Genomic DNA, 16,108 nt, shown 5'->3' on the forward strand with positions numbered 1-16,108 from the left:
TCTACTGGCCTCTGCCTTCCAAGGGCCTACTCAACAACTGCCTGACTGTCACTACAACTTTCATGTGCATGTTGCAAATCTGAATTCATATTCTTATGCATGCATGTCAGGCTCATCTCCTCAGCCCTGTTTTGTTTTCTTTGAGACACTATCTCTAGTCCAGGCTGGCTCGAAACTTGGGATCTTCCAGCTTTAGACTCCTGTGTGCTGTGACTACAACTGCTACCATCATGTTATGCCTTACATTATTTTTCTTTCATTTTTGTTTTGAGACAACATGTCACTTAATACCTTTGCTGTCCTGGAACTCACAATATAGACCCAGTTAGCCTCGGACTCACAGAGATTCGCTCCTTCAGATCAACTCATTCTCCAAATTTATGTGGCTCCTCAGGCCTCCTTAGTTCCGTGTGAGGTAAAAGGTAGCCTTCTGCTGTGTTTTATTCTAACATGAGCAAGCAAACTAGGTGCAGGTGAACCTAAGGCCAACAAGGCAAAACCTGGCCAGCCTCGTTTGCAACTCCTAGCAACCGTTGCCATGACAATTCAACTCCTTTAAATTCATTGGCCAGTCAGCCTAGCATTACAAAAGCTAGTAGCTTAAGGTTTAGTAAGCACTTATGTTATTTGTTCTATTTTTTTGTTGTTGTTGTTTTTAAAGAAAATATCACCCAGGTGTAGTGGTGCACACCTTTAAGTCCAGCACTCCTGAGGCAGAGGGAGTCGGATCTCTGAGTTCAAGACCAGACTACAGAGCCCTCTGCTGTCTTCCATCCTTCAGTCCTGCTATATCCCGAAATATCCCGAAATGCACTGGGGCTCGCGTGGTCAAACAACCGTGTCTAGGGTGGTTATAAAACTGCCTAAATTTTTATGTTGGTTTAAAGTTTGTCTATATAGATTTTTGCAACTAAGAAAAGGACTGAAAGAACTACCACAATAACTGAGCTTTAGAGAGTTTAGTCGTAAATAACGAAGTCACCAAAAGCACAACGTTCTGTGGACTAGTACAGGCATATTTTCGGACAGCCCTGAGCTGGCGGCGTGGGGTCCTTCAGGGCCCTAAGCAGGGCACGTGCGGGAGGAAGTAGCTCTGCCTTTCCGCGCCGCCTTCAGGATTTGCTAAACGTGGAGCTATGGGAGGTCTGGAGAAGAAGAAGGTGAGCGGGTTACCGGGGTGGTGGGAGCTCGGACTTGTCACTTTCCCTAGCCTCTGGGAGCCGAGGGGTCGTGAAACGGCCGCCGGAGTGAAGCTGCTGCACGCAGGCCCCTGGAAACTGGGAAGAACTGGCTGACCGGCTTTCTGTGGAAGGAGTTGTGAAGACTAGTTGAGCCGCCAAACAACTAAAGAGTGATCAACGGGACGTAGAATTGTAATTAAGACCTAGGGCCTTTTCAGTTGAGCCAGGCCCAGTCCTAGGTACTGGGATTGAGAAGTAAGCAATCAGATGTGGCCCCGCTTTTCCGGTGTCAACCTTTCCCGAGGACAAAAATAATCAGATAAAGTAGCTAAAGATTTTTTAAGTGCGCTCTAGAGAAAGCTAGGAAGGAGCAGTAAAGTGGGGAGTAACAACAGACAGTTAATCCGAGTAGTGTTGTCTTGGGGGTTCTCTTCTGACTTGACATTTTAGTGGAAATCTGGACTACCAGAACACGTTAGATGGCTCTGGGGCATGAAAGTGTTGGGGAGCGGGGATGGCCCTCAATCTTCCCCAAAGAGAATTCTTGGCACTTAGATAAAGGAGAGACTATTATCGGCGTGCTTAAAGAGGTCCAGCCTCCAACGTTTCATGGTTTATATGGGGGTTAGGCGTTGTCACAATCTTGTATCTTAGAGTGGTCTTTTTCTCCTTATGTGTTTTACAGAAGCTGATATTTGCAGGTTTCTGGTTAAGATAGTTTTATCTTTAGCAGCTAGAACTTGCTATTCATATAGTATTGGTGGTGGTCATTTCTCAAGAGAGAAAAGCAGGTGTATACCTTTTCCTCCCTTTGTCAGAAATGAAGAAAGCAGGTCAACAAAAACAGAAATCAGTACAGTTTTATCCTTGTTGTCTCAGATCAGAGACAGTTTTTTCTTCCTATGCAACCTTGTATTTCCTAAGTAAGCTTATTTATTATAGTTAGTGTGAAATCTTGCTGGTTTTCTTTTCTTCTTCAGAAGTGCTTAGCAGAGAAAACAGTGGAAATGAATGCCAAGGCCAGTAGGTAGGAAAGGCAGGCAGTGTGTAGGATTTTGGAAAGACACCAACATGGCTGACTAAGTGAAGTTGGGGGCCGTGTCATGTAAAGCTTGGAATTTATTCTGAGTGGAGAAGACAGGTATAGAAAGTGACTTGATCTGAGTTATTGCTTTTGTAAGGAGACTGGGCTTGAAGGGACTTTGGAGTGTGGATGAAGAAGATGAGATGGGCCCAAGTCTTTCTTTTGACTTGCAAGTTTCTGATGCTAATCTGTTTTCCTGTTTTTAATTACTTTTAAAGGTTATTTTTAAATTATCTTTTATTTTTATGTATGATCCCTCTATTTGCATTTATACCTGTATGCTAGAAGAGGGCATCAGGTCTAATTACAGATGGACCTCTGGAAAAGCAACCAGTGCGCTTAGCCCCAGCCCCTTTAATTACTTTTTTGAGACTATAATTACATTATTCCCCCTTTCCTTTTCTTTCCCCCCAAACCTTTCCATATATCTTCACTTGCTCTCTTTCAAATTCATGGCTTCTTTTAAAAATGTTTTTTACATACTTATAAGTATATGTATGTACATATATGTTCCTAAGTACATAAATACACCTCCTTCAGTATCTAGCCTAGTAAATGGATGGAACTAAAAAGACCATGCTGAACAAAGTAAACCAGACTGGCTGTGGGAAGTACTTTTCTTTTTCACATTTGGTGTGTGCATATGCACCAGTGCACACCCCCCCCCTCCCAAGAACCACTGCACATGTGGAGGTCAGAGGACAGTGTGCAAAAGACAGTTCTCTCCTTCCACTACGTGCTTTGGGATCAAACGTAGGTCATCAGGATTGGTGGCAAGAGCTTTTACCTGCTGAGCCATCTCACTGTCTCGTAGGAAACATTTGTAATGAAAACTGAAGCTCATCCTTGGATGCCCTGAGGCTTAACACGGGCCTGTTCCCAGTAGACAGTAGCCGACTACAGGAAAGGTTGAATAGTGTTTCATGGCTGTGGGGTGGGGGTACATAGGTAGTTCAGGGGGCTTTGACTCTTTAGAGCTGGACCTGGGTATATATGCTCCTGCTATCTCACTACAGAGGAAGATCTTATCTGGAGTGGACATGTGTGGTTATTGTTTCAGCCTCTTTGGAACAGGATGCTGTTTTTTTCTCTAGCTAAGAGCAAACATTTTCAATTAGAGTGATATTACCGCTGAGGGAACGGGAAATGGCCAAGAGATATCTTAGATTTTTACATGCCTTGAAGTCTATCTCAAAGGAACATACTCTATGCAGTTCTTTAGTAAATCTGCGGTACTAACATTTCACGGTACTGTGAAGAGGAAAGTGTGAATGGTTACTTGTGGGGTCCATATGAAGTTTAGTGGTGATGAGGGAATTATAAAGGGACAAATAAGATACAGAATTAGTTAGACATGCAGGCTCTAGACTTAGGCCTGGATTTGGAGACCCAACCCTAGCTTTTTTTTTTTAACTTTTTATGTGCATTGGTGTTTTGACATGTATGTGTGATCGTATCAGATCTTGGAGTTAAAAATAATTGTGGGTGCTGGGATTTGAATCCAGGTTCTCTGGAAGATCAGTCAGTGCTCCCAACCCCAGCTTCTAAGATGTGTGACTTGAGTGGGCTGCTGCACTGCGCTTGTTCCTTTGCTGTGAAATGGGTGTTCTGATGGCACATATCCCACAGGCTTGTGGGGACTGAGTGAAATACATTGTGGAATCCCACACTGTATGAGACAAGATGTAGAGCTGCTAAGTACTTCAACACTGGAACATGGAGTGGGTGCCTGGACAGTGCCAGGCTCCTCTGGTCAGGTCATCTCACTCCCGACAACAATCCCTATCCTGGAAATATGTCTGCCACCTACCCAGAACCTTAGCTGTCTCTAGAATTCACTTTTCCCCACAGTTGGATGTCACTCGCTGCAGTCATCACTAATGGAGATTTTCTTTTCCTCCCTAAGTATGAACGAGGCTCTGCCACCAATTATATCACCCGAAACAAAGCCCGGAAGAAGCTGCAGCTGAGCCTGCCTGATTTCAGGTGAGGTTGGAGAGGAACAAAATCGGGGTCCCTTGGGAGCCTGAGTAGTGAAATGGGTGCTCAGTGAAAGCTCAGTCGCCTCGGCCTCACCGAGCTGATGTAGTATTATTATATCTGTGATACTCCTCCTCTTCCTCACTGCTCTTCTGGGGAGCTGTGCTTTGCCATATGCAGTTTGAGGAGAAACCAGACAACTCGCTCTTTGGGTTGGGCCTTTACAACCCTTTTGACAGAAGACCTGAATCCTACAGCCAGGGACTCTGTCTTGTAGAGTCAAGTCTAGATGTCTCTGCAGTCAGTAGGTCCTTCCTTCAGGCTAATTCTGACCTCTGCAACCTCCTCTGTGTGTGTGTGTGTTTTAGTTACACACTTTAGTTACACATTTTTGTTGTATTGAAGAGAATTTCTTGTTTGCATTTTGTTTATTTGTTTGGTTTTTGTAGGGTGGGTATTGAATCAGGGGCCTCACATAATGCTACTCACTCTGCCACTGAGCTATATTCTCAAGCCTGTGTATTCTGTTTGTTTGTTTGTTATGAAAAACAAACCCCCATAGTGGCCTTAAACTTATGCTCCTCCTGCCTCAGCCTCCAGAGTGCTAGGAGAATAGGTATGTACCACTGCTCAGCCCTTTACCTTTTATATGTGTGAAATGTTGATTTCTCAGTATGGTGTTTCCTGATTGCTTTGCCAATGTCCTGTCTGCCTGCACTGTGTGTTTAGGGACTTGTGATCATCAGACAAACCCACTTGAAAGATCTCTAAGCACAGAATCCCTGCTTCTTGGTCATTCTTGATTTCTAGGCCCAGCTGTGGCTTTGTCCCTTTGCTGATTTAATAGATGGCTTATCTTCCAGGCGGCTGTGCATCCTGAAAGGTATCTATCCTCATGAACCCAAGCATAAGAAGAAAGTTAACAAGGGTTCCACAGCAGCCCGAACATTTTACCTTATCAAAGATATTAAGTTCCTTCTCCATGAACCCATTGTCAACAAGTTCCGAGAGTACAAGGTGAGGCCTGCGTTGTGGGTTTGTTCAGTGTGAGTCACTGACCTTGGACAGGTTGCTGATCCACACTGAGGATCAGTCCTATAGGGAGGAGGAGGTCATTCTACCCTAAAAGGATGTCTCCAGGGCTCAGTAAGATTGCCTGTCTATTATTACTATTAATTTTTGCCCACAAGGGAAAAAATGGTATCATTTCAAGGGCTTTTGGTGCCTTCTATGTTCCTCAGCTCCCTTATTCTAGCTATTTGTTAGATTGCTTCTAAGGCACCTGGGCTTTAGTTCCATACATGAGCATACGTGCTCAAGTGCCCCAGGGACAGCAGAAACCTACTTCCACCATGTGTGGAGTGGAAAGTAGGCTGTGAAATTAAACTGCTGTCTCTGGCTCCTCTGACTGGAAATGGGGTTCTATGAAGAGTGGAGCCACCTGGCGGCCAGCAGGAGTCTGGGCAGCAGCTGTGGCTAGCTTTTGCAGTTCCATCAAGCAGTGCTGAGATGGGCAAGCAGTGGGAAATGTGTCCAAGACCTTTTATTTATAATCCCATATACTGTCTGGGCTTCTGAGGAGCTCTGGGGCTCGTTTGAACAGTTCTTGGGAGGAAAATCTTCTGTTGGTTTGGAAAATGTGGTTTTATAATTTAAGTTTTTAAGTTTTTGGTTTTTTTTTTTTTTTTTCTTTCTTTTTTTTTTTCTTTTTTCTGAGTAGCTCGTTCATGGAAGTGAACAACTAGTTTTGGGGTGATGCCCATAGGGGTTTGCAATAAAAATTAGCTCTTCTAGCCATGATTTGCCTCCGTGCAAAACAGCTGATATGCCTTCTCATCCCAGGAAAACTTGGTGTCAACACATCCATGTATCAAAAGATGGGGCCTGGACCACCTCTGGTCATTATCATGGGTCTAGAGCTCCATGGAATTGGCTCTTTGGCAAATCTTGGGCTGAGGGGCCTGTTGGCACAGGCAAATAGTTATGACCCATTTCAGAAATCATTGAGAAGACCCCTGTCCTGTGTATTCATCCTCTATGGAGGAGATGCTCAGAGGCCCTTGCTGCAGCCGCATTGGTCCCTTCTTCCAGGTGTTTGTCCGGAAGCTCCGCAAAGCCTATGGGAAGAGCGAATGGCATGCTGTGGAGCGCCTGAAGGACAATAAGCCCTTCTACAAACTTGACCACATTGTCAAGGAGCGGTGAGTCCTGCTCCTCAGAATGCGGCAGTTGCTGCTGAGTGCTGTCCTAGTGCTGGGGAGGAAATGGGTTCAAGACCAACACTTGACTGACAGCGCATGTCTCCTTAGAGTAATTAGACCAAAAACCAAACTAGCAAATCACAGTCAATTGTAAGTAGCATTGTAAGAGTTGTAAGGCAGAATGGAGAGAACTTAGGTATATGATATGATTACATTAATTTCATAACCAGAGAGATATCTAGAACATGACCTGTTTGGGGCAGCCAGGAATACACTTCATGAGTAGTGACAGCAGCACCTTCAAAGGCCCCATGGTGGGAGAGCCAGAGCCTTGAGTTCCCACCCTGCAGACTTAGAAAGCATGGTAAGAGAGGTCTGGTCTTAATTGTTTCTTGCTCAGTCTTCCAAAGATCCCTCTCTGTCACTAGCTAATCGGTGGCTTTTCCTCTTCTGGAGAATTGGGCACATGCCTGAAGACCCTTGTTCCTTCAATTTAGGTGGAATGTTTGGTGTCTATAGACTGGAAGGCGGCATTGGTACTAAATAGTCATAATAGTTCCACAGCACTTTGGCCTGGAACTAATCAAGTATAGAACTCCTAAGCTATTATATCTGTTCTGTGGAATGATGGCCTAGGCACACTCAGTTCCAGAATAAAGGGGCAATAGCTTCCTTTCTGGGATGTGGAGGGCCTTGGCCTGGGAGATAACAGTTGACATCAGGAACTGAATGGCCAGAGGACAGAAACTCCTCTGAGCAAGTATACATCACTAATAGATATTTTGGTAGCTCCTGTGCTGCCTGTTACATGGCCTTTATATGGAAGAGATGGGGATGAGGGGGCAAGCAACTGGGTTCATTCACAAAGCAAATAGCATCTGGTCTCCTGGACCAGAACCAAAGCATAAGGGAAATCAGGTTGTCTAGAAGAGGTGTGTGCTTGTCCTACACAGGGCCTAGGGTGTTAGCTTTGTCTACAAAGTAGAAAGTTAGGAAACTTTGAGGCACCAACAAGGCTGAGGAAGGATGCTGCCTCTGCCTCAGGAACCTAGGAAGCTGTCCCATCACCTGCCGGGTCCCTGCTAAGCCTTCCCATCATCTCTGCCTGGTTTTGAACACGTGCCAACCCTCAGTTGTGCTGAGCAGTGCTGTCTGGGTGAGACAGGGTCTCACTAGCTCTGACAATCCTGGAATTCACTGGCCTCCAGCTCCCAGAGATCCACCTTCCTCTGCCTTCCAAATGCTGGGACTAAAGGTGTGCTCCTCCACACCTGGCAGACCCTTTTCTTCACGTGAAGCTTCCTAGAATGTGGCTTAGATACTAGCATCTCTAAGGATGCCAAGTTGAAAGAGGGAAACTGAGGCCTTATATATTCATCTTTACTCAGGTTGTGTTTAGAGTTACAAGAGGTGGGTAGATTGGTGGCTTGGTTTTTGAGATGAGGTCTTTTTTGTAGCTTAAGCTATCCTGGAACTCAGGATACTCCTGCCTCAGTCTCCCAAGTGCAGGACCACAGGTATCACCATATCTGCTTAAAGGCACCCTATTCTAAGTCAGCAGCTTTGTTCAGCAGGGCCATTTTCTTGATAAAGCTGGAGCTAGATGAGGCTTAATGACCCAATTAGGGTCAGAGTTCCACACTTTTGTCCCTTTTTTGGAACCCATCAAAGTGGTGGTGCTTTGACACTTTTTGAGACAGGCAAGAAAAGATCCTGTCTCAAAATATCATTCAAACCTTTAATCCCAGAACTCTTGCCCAAGTGACACTTTTGTCTGCTTCTTCATTTACCACGTTCCTGGAAATACTTTGCGTACTCTAACTGAACGTGGTCCCAGGTAGAGTTGGTTCTGTCAGTTACAGGGATCTGGATGGTGAGGAACAGGAAGACAAGACCCACTCGGGCGACTAGCCGAGCCCAGGTGCAGGTGCTGCTGGGCAAGGAAGCCCACTTTTCCTGGCCTACTAGGCCAGCTTCCCATTTTTCCTTTTTTATTGTGGGCCTTTGAAGATTCCAGTTTCATATAGAGTCAGAGAGCCACCAACTTGGTGTCGTGTCATTTACAGAAGGCAACAAGTGATTGAAGTTCCTCTGCTATGTCTGGAGGTCATGAGAGTTCACTGGAACTTTGTAGTTTATCAATGACTACAGGGTTGTTTGCGGGTGAGTGGCCAGCTGTGGGAAAGTTGTTGCGATCATGTCAGGAAGTAGCTATGTCACTGCCTAGCTTGGGTATCAGGGCCTCTGGATTGAGGCAGTGGCCAGAGAGTCCTGGAACCCAGCAGAATGGGCTCATGGAGCACTGCCCTACCACTCTGCAGGTACCCCACATTTATCGATGCATTGCGGGACCTCGATGATGCCCTGTCAATGTGCTTCCTCTTCTCCACCTTCCCTCGGACGGGCAAGTGCCACGTGCAGACCATTCAGCTGTGCCGCCGGCTCACTGTGGAGTTCCTGCACTACGTCATCGCTGCCCGAGCCCTGCGCAAGGTGAGCTGAGGCTCTCCTGGGGAGCCCTGCTTCTCCCCTGTCTCTCATTGGGTTTCATGCTGTTCTCCCTCTGTCCACAGGTCTTCCTGTCCATTAAAGGCATTTACTATCAGGCTGAGGTGCTGGGTCAGCCCATCGTATGGATTGCACCCTATGCTTTCTCCCATGATGTAAGTGTGCCTATTGGGAAGGCCTTGTGCTCTGTGTGTCCTGGAAAGGTGGTGGGTTGCTGTCTTGGAGTCCAGCCCTTGTTGGGTTCCTGGTTATTGGCTGCTGGGGGGGGGGGGGGGCACAGAGTAGGGAATGTGCTCTACAGTCCAGCCAGTCTAACCCTGATCAGTCACAGTTGTCGGTGTGATGGGAACATACCCCTAGGCTGAGCCTGACTAAGCTTGTCCCACTCCAGCTCCTCTGCTGGAGCAGTGCTTCTCACCCTTCCTCACACTGCGGCTCTTCAACATGGTTCCTCGTGTTGTGGTGTTGCTGCTTCATGACTGTAAATTTGCTGTTAAAGAGATCATAATGTAGATATCTGGTATGAAGACGTCTTTGGTGACCCACTCACTGAAACCGCTGTGCTAGATGGTCTTGGACGTGTTCCTTCACCTTTCTGCCTCAGTTAATGTGCTACCATCTTCTCAGCCTCGCCATGAGACTTCAGGGAAAAGTCTTGAAAGGACTGGCTCTGCATGGTAGCAGCCTTTGTGATTGAATGGCACCGAGGGCAGCCCTGGAGGCCACAGATGCCCAGTGTTTTGTACAGCAATCAAGATGCAGAGCCCAGCCCTCCTCAGACCCACTGAGGTCCTACTTTGTTCCCACTCTGCCATGAAATACCACAACAGAAGTGCTTTACTCCTGTCTCCTCTGCCCCATCCTCCCAGTCTGGAGCACAGCGTGACTCCAGGGCAGGACACACACTTAGCTTCCTAAGAGCTTCCCTTTAAATCCTTGGGGCTCTTCCTAGGGCCATGCTAAGATTTCTGGTTTTGCTTTCTATGGAAGCCTTACTAACTCCCATTCCCCATCCCTGAGGAATAGTCCTAGCTGGGCTTGTCCCCTGAATTGTCTGACTGTGGGAGGTACTTGGCATCTTTTTCTGCTTGTTCATTTAGCAGGAACTGGTACCTTGTATGGAGAACCGTGGTTGCAGAGTAAACAGAGGTTCTGTGCTGGTGTTCAGGGGATATCTGAACTGGACCAGATCTCTGGTTCACTGGTAGCGGGACTTCTGTCGAGACAAGACGTGGCCTTGGAACTCAGCAGTCCCTTTTTGAGTTTTCCCTGAGGCAGGCTCGGGGAGCAAGAGTACATGACTCTTCTTCCCTCTCCGTTTCTCTGCTTCTCCTCCTTCCTGCCTAACTTCGGCCCTTTCTGTCTGTCCTTCTCTCTGATGTTGGTCCCCCATTATGCTCAGACTGGTCTTTGTGTGTCCTTGGAGTGGTGAATAGGGCCCTGTGAGGGCCAGCCTCCACACAGCTGGCCCTGGGGGAAGGGCATAGGCTGCCCATCCCTCCTTCCTCCGAGCTTGCTGCCAACTACTTCCTCCCAGCAAAGGGTGGTTGTGACAAGGACCCTCATGCCCCTCCTGTGGGCAGCCAGTGCTGGGCATATACATACACAGTGAGACTTGGGATAATGGCAGTGGTGAGGGCAGGGTATACCTGCTCAGTACCATGGGAAAAAGTGTTTGCGTTCGAATTCCTGCCAGGAAAACCCTGGGGGCATAGGTTGCTGCCCAGTGGCAAGATGAGAAATAGCTCAAAGTTCTGGGTGCCCTAAGCTGAGGTGACCTTGTGATCATGATCAGTTTGGACAGTTCTTGGAAATGTTTCCTATGTATTGTGTGCCTCCCAGTGGTTAGTAAGGCTTAGTGGGGTCTCCTGGGCAGGCTGCTCTGACTTCAGACGGTGGGACTATTCCAGAATTGAGACACTTTAGTCCAGTTTGTAGAAGAGCTGTGCACCTGGGGAAGGTGGTCTACCTCTAGTCTTTGTCTGGATTAGAGAGGGGAATGCTACATTGTGAGCTTTATCAGACTTTCCAGGGTATGGAGCGATTGAGTCCTGCACACCTGCTACAACTAGCCATACCTGGCTTTCCAAGGCACCTTAGTCAGTAGATGCCAATCTCCTCTTCTGGGCTATGTACCATGTGCCACACACATAGGCCTTGCTGGGCTCTGGGAAGGTTGCTTTCCTGGTGCTCAGAGCCGCCCTGAAGCAGATCTTGAACATTTTCTGGGATGGGTGGAGAAGGCATATGCCCTGTGTCCCAGTGACAATTGAGAGAGGAGTGGGAGGGCCGCGGCCAGGAAGAGGTAGGGCAGGCTGCAGGGGAGCACTGTAGACTAGGTCCCTTGCCTCTATCTTGTCCCCTGTATCACATGGGGAACCTGGCACTGGCCTCCATGTACCCATAGCCTTTGAGGCCTCTGTCCAGAGTCTTGCTTGTACTTAAGGTGTCTGTGGGTTTGTGGGTGTAACACCTACTCCTCCCCTCCCCCCGTGCAAACACTGCTGATATGCCTGTCTCATGCCTCCAGCATCCAACAGATGTGGACTACAGGGTCATGGCCACCTTCACTGAGTTCTATACCACTCTCCTGGGCTTCGTCAACTTTCGCCTCTACCAGTCACTCAACCTTCACTACCCACCCAAGGTAGAGCCCTAGTACCTTCTCACCTAGCTTGGATCTAGCCCTTCTATCCCCACACTGAAGCAAGGGGCTGTAGGTGTCCTCTTCCCTCTTCCCAGCTTGAAGGTCAAGCCCAAGCAGAGACTAAGGTCAGCGAGGACACATATGCATTGGACTCTGAGAGCTCTATGGAGGTAAGAGGACTTTGGGCAGCACTGGCCTTATTCAGATGGTCTTTGTACCGTGGGTATGTGGGTGGGTAGTCTTATGACTTACCCTTAGAGCCCATACCCAAATGTGACCTGGGGCTGGTTTTGTTCCCTATCCCACCCCACACCCAGATGAGGTTCCCTGCCTGCTAGCAGGCCTTGCAATTCTGCTTTCTACCTACAGAAACTGGCTGCCCTCAGTGCCAGCCTGGCCCGAGTGGTGGTGCCTGCTATAGAGGAAGCTGAGCTTGATGAGTTTCCTACCGACGGGGTGAGTACTGTGCTGGCCTCAGGAGTGCAGGGTGGGACAGGATAAGGGATGGTGCTAGTTCCTAGAAGGTGCGGGATCTAAAAGGAAGCTCCAGTCTGTCTTCTGTGGAGCTGGATGACCTTGTGGTGTGATGCTTGGCCCCCCTCCCTGCAGGAGGTGACAGCACAGGAGGAAGGACGAAGGAAAGAGCTGGAAGCACAGGAAAAGCACAAGAAACTCTTTGAAGGCCTGAAGTTCTTCCTGAACCGAGAGGTGCCCCGTGAAGCATTGGCTTTCATCATCAGGTGGGGAGGCTTTAGCCAGCCCACATCTCTGCTGCCCAGTGTTCCACTCTCCATCCTAGCCTGGAGGCCTGTTGGTAACATCATAAGGGTGTTTCCACTTCTCACAGAGCAGTTATGTGTAGAGTGCTTAGCCAGACCTCATACAGACACTTTCAGAGCACTCAGCTGAAGGGAGAGTTGCTGTTCAGGTACTAGCCAAGGTCCTTACTGAACCAGGAGTGTAGGTGTTATCCCAGACAAAGCTCTGGGCAGGCATAGGTGCTTCCTAGAAGGGTGGGTTTGTAGGTAATAGAGCCAGAGAAACCAGCTTCTAAGGCAGGCGTCTGATGCCTAAAAGGCTTATGGTTTCCCCTGTGCCTGTAGGAGTTTTGGTGGGGATGTATCCTGGGACAAGTCTTTGTGCATCGGAGCCACCTATGACATCACAGACTCTTGCATCACCCACCAGATTGTTGACCGGCCGGGGCAGCAAACCCCCATCATTGGCAGGTAGGTTTTTGAGACCCTCATGTGCCCTGTAGGGGAGGAAGTGTGTCCTAGGCCTTGGTGATAACAGTGGTACCACTGGTTATTCTCTTGTGACATTTCTTTGCTGGCTGCTCTGCACCAGGTACTATGTACAGCCCCAGTGGGTGTTTGACTGTGTGAATGCCCGGCTCCTCCTCCCTGTGGCAGAGTACTTCCCTGGGGTGCAGCTGCCCCCACATCTTTCACCCTTCGTATCTGAGAAGGAAGGAGATTACATTCCACCTGAGAAGCTGAAGCTCCTGGCTCTGCAGCGGGGAGAAGATCCAGGTGAGCTGCACAGGGGTGGGCAGTTGTGTGGACAGGCTCCTCTGGGTGTCTGTGCCCAAGCTGGCCATTTCCCTTGGTTACAGAGTTGGCAGACCCCAAGACAGCTGGAGCAGAAAGCTCTCAGCCTTTCAAGCATTTGCAGGATTAGCTTATGTTGACATTTGGAGTCTACTGACGGGAACCGTAAGCTGAGCAGCAAAGCTTAGAGTTGTTAGTTTTTGCACAGGTATCAAGAGTGTTTAAGAGAGGGCCTTAGAGATTTTTTTGAAGGTAGCTCATCTGGGGCTTTGGGATCTTCTGGGGGCCATTGGTGGGACACCCTTGAGCTGCATTTAAAATGCATTTAGGCAGCAGAGGCAGGTTGGTGCTAGGGAAGAGCAAACATGTAGACCTTTCAGAAGTCACGTGTTATCTGCAGGAAACTTGGAAGAGGAAGAGGAGGATGAGGACGATGACGATGATGACAACGAAGGTGATGGTGATGTTGCAGCAGAAAATGAGGAAGATGTGGAAGCTGAATCAGAGGAGGAGGAGGAGGAGGCGCACCTGTCAGCCTTAGAGCAGCAAAGGCTGGAAGGAAAGGTAGGGAAGCACTGGACAGCCATGCCTGGGAAGCAGCCTGGTTAGCCCAAAAGGCCAAGTTCACATGCAGCTGCATTGTTCCTCAGAAGCCCCAGGTTATGGCCGGAACTCTGAAGCTGGAAGACAAGCAGCGGCTGGCCCAGGAGGAAGAGAGTGAGGCCAAGCGCCTGGCTATCATGATGATGAAGAAGCGAGAGAAGTACCTTTACCAAAAGATCATGTTTGGCAAACGGCGCAAAATCCGAGAGGTAGGTTCCTACCCTAAGATGAGGCCTCCACAAAGCTGCACAGGAGAATATAGCCCGTTTGGTCCAGACCTCTTCCTTTAGACTTTTTGTTGATTGGTTTTATGTATCTGGGAGTAGAAACCAAGGCCTCACGCTGGATAGTCCTCAGCACTGAGCTGCTTAGCCATCATGAGAATGGCACTATCCTAGACTCAGGAAGAACTGAAGAAAAAGGGAAACCAAACAAAACAAAGCAGTGTACACTGAGGCCTCAGATGTGGCTGGCAGCCTTGCCTCTTAAATTACAGTAACGTGTCTTCTCAGTTCTTCCTGTGACACTGTAGTGTGACCACCTTCTGGAAACACCCAGAGCAGACCCTGCCAACCTCTAATTGGTTCTTAGGAGCACTACTTGTAGCCCAGAAAGGAGTCTTGTTCCCTCTCTTGCCATCTTCCAGTAAAGGCTGAGTGGAATTTGTCTTTCCCTCAGAGAAGCTGATGGGAGAGTCGGCCTATATTCTCCAAGCTGGAGATGTGTGGACCATGAAATAAAGGGCTGTGTAGACAGTGGGAGGAGTTCTGTCCTTTGACCTTAAGGTCAAGTTGAGGTCTTTGGTAGCTTTTCTGGAATAGAGGCTCTGCTAGTAATGGTAGCCAGGAAGGAAAAGATAGATCCTCTACTTGCTCGCCTCCTCCCTCACCCCCAGCCTGAGTTCCTCCTTTCTTCTCACAGGCCAACAAGCTCGCAGAGAAGAGGAAAGCCCATGATGACGCTGTGAGGTCTGAGAAGAAAGCCAAGAGGACAAGGCCTGTGTGAGTTCCAGTCGTCCCTCACTGAGATTTGGACTTGGCAGAAGCAGCAGTGAAACACACACCAGCCAGCACTTTAGGCCTTTTGGCGTTGTGAGGCCAGCCCCAGCCTCCTGTGTGGTTCATACTAGTGTCTGGGCAAAGAGGCCTCTACCCTACCCAGTTCTTGATCCAAGAGTCCATCTGACATTTTCCTCGGCTTTCCACAACTCCCTACATAGCTGCACCCATCCTGTGCTCAGGATGCTGTGGTGGAGTAAGGGTGGGGAGCTTTTGTTATTAAATGGTTGGATCTTTGCAGCCAATTGGATTCTGTGTTCAGAAGTTTCCCTGGGGTTGGAGAGGTCATCTGGACCGATCCAGATGGACCCAGGCACACTAGAACTCTTGAGTTTAGGGATGGTAGAAAGGACACAGGTTCTGGGCTTGGATGTCATTCATATTTGCCCTGGCCTGGTTCCCATTTCAGCTCAGGCTCTACTCTGAACCTGCTTCCTCAAATTAAGGTTTGAAGTTCTAGAGCCTTCCTGCAAGCAGTATGCTGAGGGTTCACTTGTCCAGTCATGTCTACAAACAACTAGCTTCCTTCTTTTCCTGCTGGAGTTCATGAGAAGGTGAAAGAAGGAATCTTAGTTAAGATTTCCTTTGCTATGATGAAACACCATAACCAAAAAGTATTTATGGCTTATACTTCCATTATTGAAGGAAGTCAGGAAAGAAACTTGGGGTAGGATCTGGGGACAGGAGCTGATGCAGAGCCAGAGAGGAGTGCTGTTTACTGGCTTGCTTTACAAGGCTTGCTTAAACAGAACCCAGGACTACCAGCCTAGGAGTGGCACTACCTACCATGGCCCTCCTACATTGATCACTGAGAAAATGTTTTATAGATGGATCTCATGGAGGTATTTCCTCAACCAAGGCTCCTTCCTTTCTGATGACTCTAGCTTGTGTCAAGTTTACACACAAAAAAAGCCCCGACCCCTTGTCAACCTGACACACAAGCGTCACTATTAAGCCACAACCTTTTAAACACGTCCCCAAGACCTCACATTAAAAACATAAATGACTTTAAAAGTCCCACGGTTTTTACAAATTCAAATATTAAAATTTCAATCCCTTTAAAATAGCTAATCTGTTATGGGCTCCTGTAAACTACTTTCTTTTAGAGGAAAAAATCAAGGCATAGTCACAATCAAAGCAAACAGTTCTAACCGTCCAGTGGGATTCACTCACCATCTTCTGGACCCCTCCAAAGGGCTTGGGTCACTTCTCTGCTTCACTGTCTGCAGCACTCAGCCACCTTGTTTTTTCTCAACTGTTGCTGCTGTTCTTGGCTATCCTGGTGGTACTGGT

The 16,108-nt window shown here is 48.0% G+C and overlaps 1 protein-coding gene across 1 annotated transcript; it reads left to right on the forward strand.

Annotated features, from left to right (window-relative positions):
• Positions 1 to 1,092: 1,092 nt before the first annotated feature.
• PES1 (pescadillo ribosomal biogenesis factor 1) lies at positions 1,093 to 15,055 on the forward strand. The gene is made up of 15 exons (XM_080932022.1): positions 1,093 to 1,160; positions 4,172 to 4,251; positions 5,109 to 5,262; positions 6,337 to 6,446; positions 8,768 to 8,939; positions 9,020 to 9,109; positions 11,485 to 11,601; positions 11,697 to 11,771; positions 11,971 to 12,057; positions 12,211 to 12,341; positions 12,705 to 12,830; positions 12,952 to 13,136; positions 13,555 to 13,718; positions 13,805 to 13,966; positions 14,679 to 15,055. Exons 1-15 carry the CDS (start codon positions 1,137 to 1,139, stop codon positions 14,760 to 14,762), a joined length of 1,761 nt encoding a protein of 586 aa, XP_080788148.1. The 5' UTR covers positions 1,093 to 1,136; the 3' UTR covers positions 14,763 to 15,055.
• The last annotated feature ends 1,053 nt before the right edge of the window (positions 15,056 to 16,108 follow it).

Source organism: Micromys minutus (genome assembly GCF_963924665.1).
Source record: "Micromys minutus genome assembly, chromosome: 1".
NCBI lineage: Eukaryota > Metazoa > Chordata > Mammalia > Rodentia > Muridae > Micromys > Micromys minutus.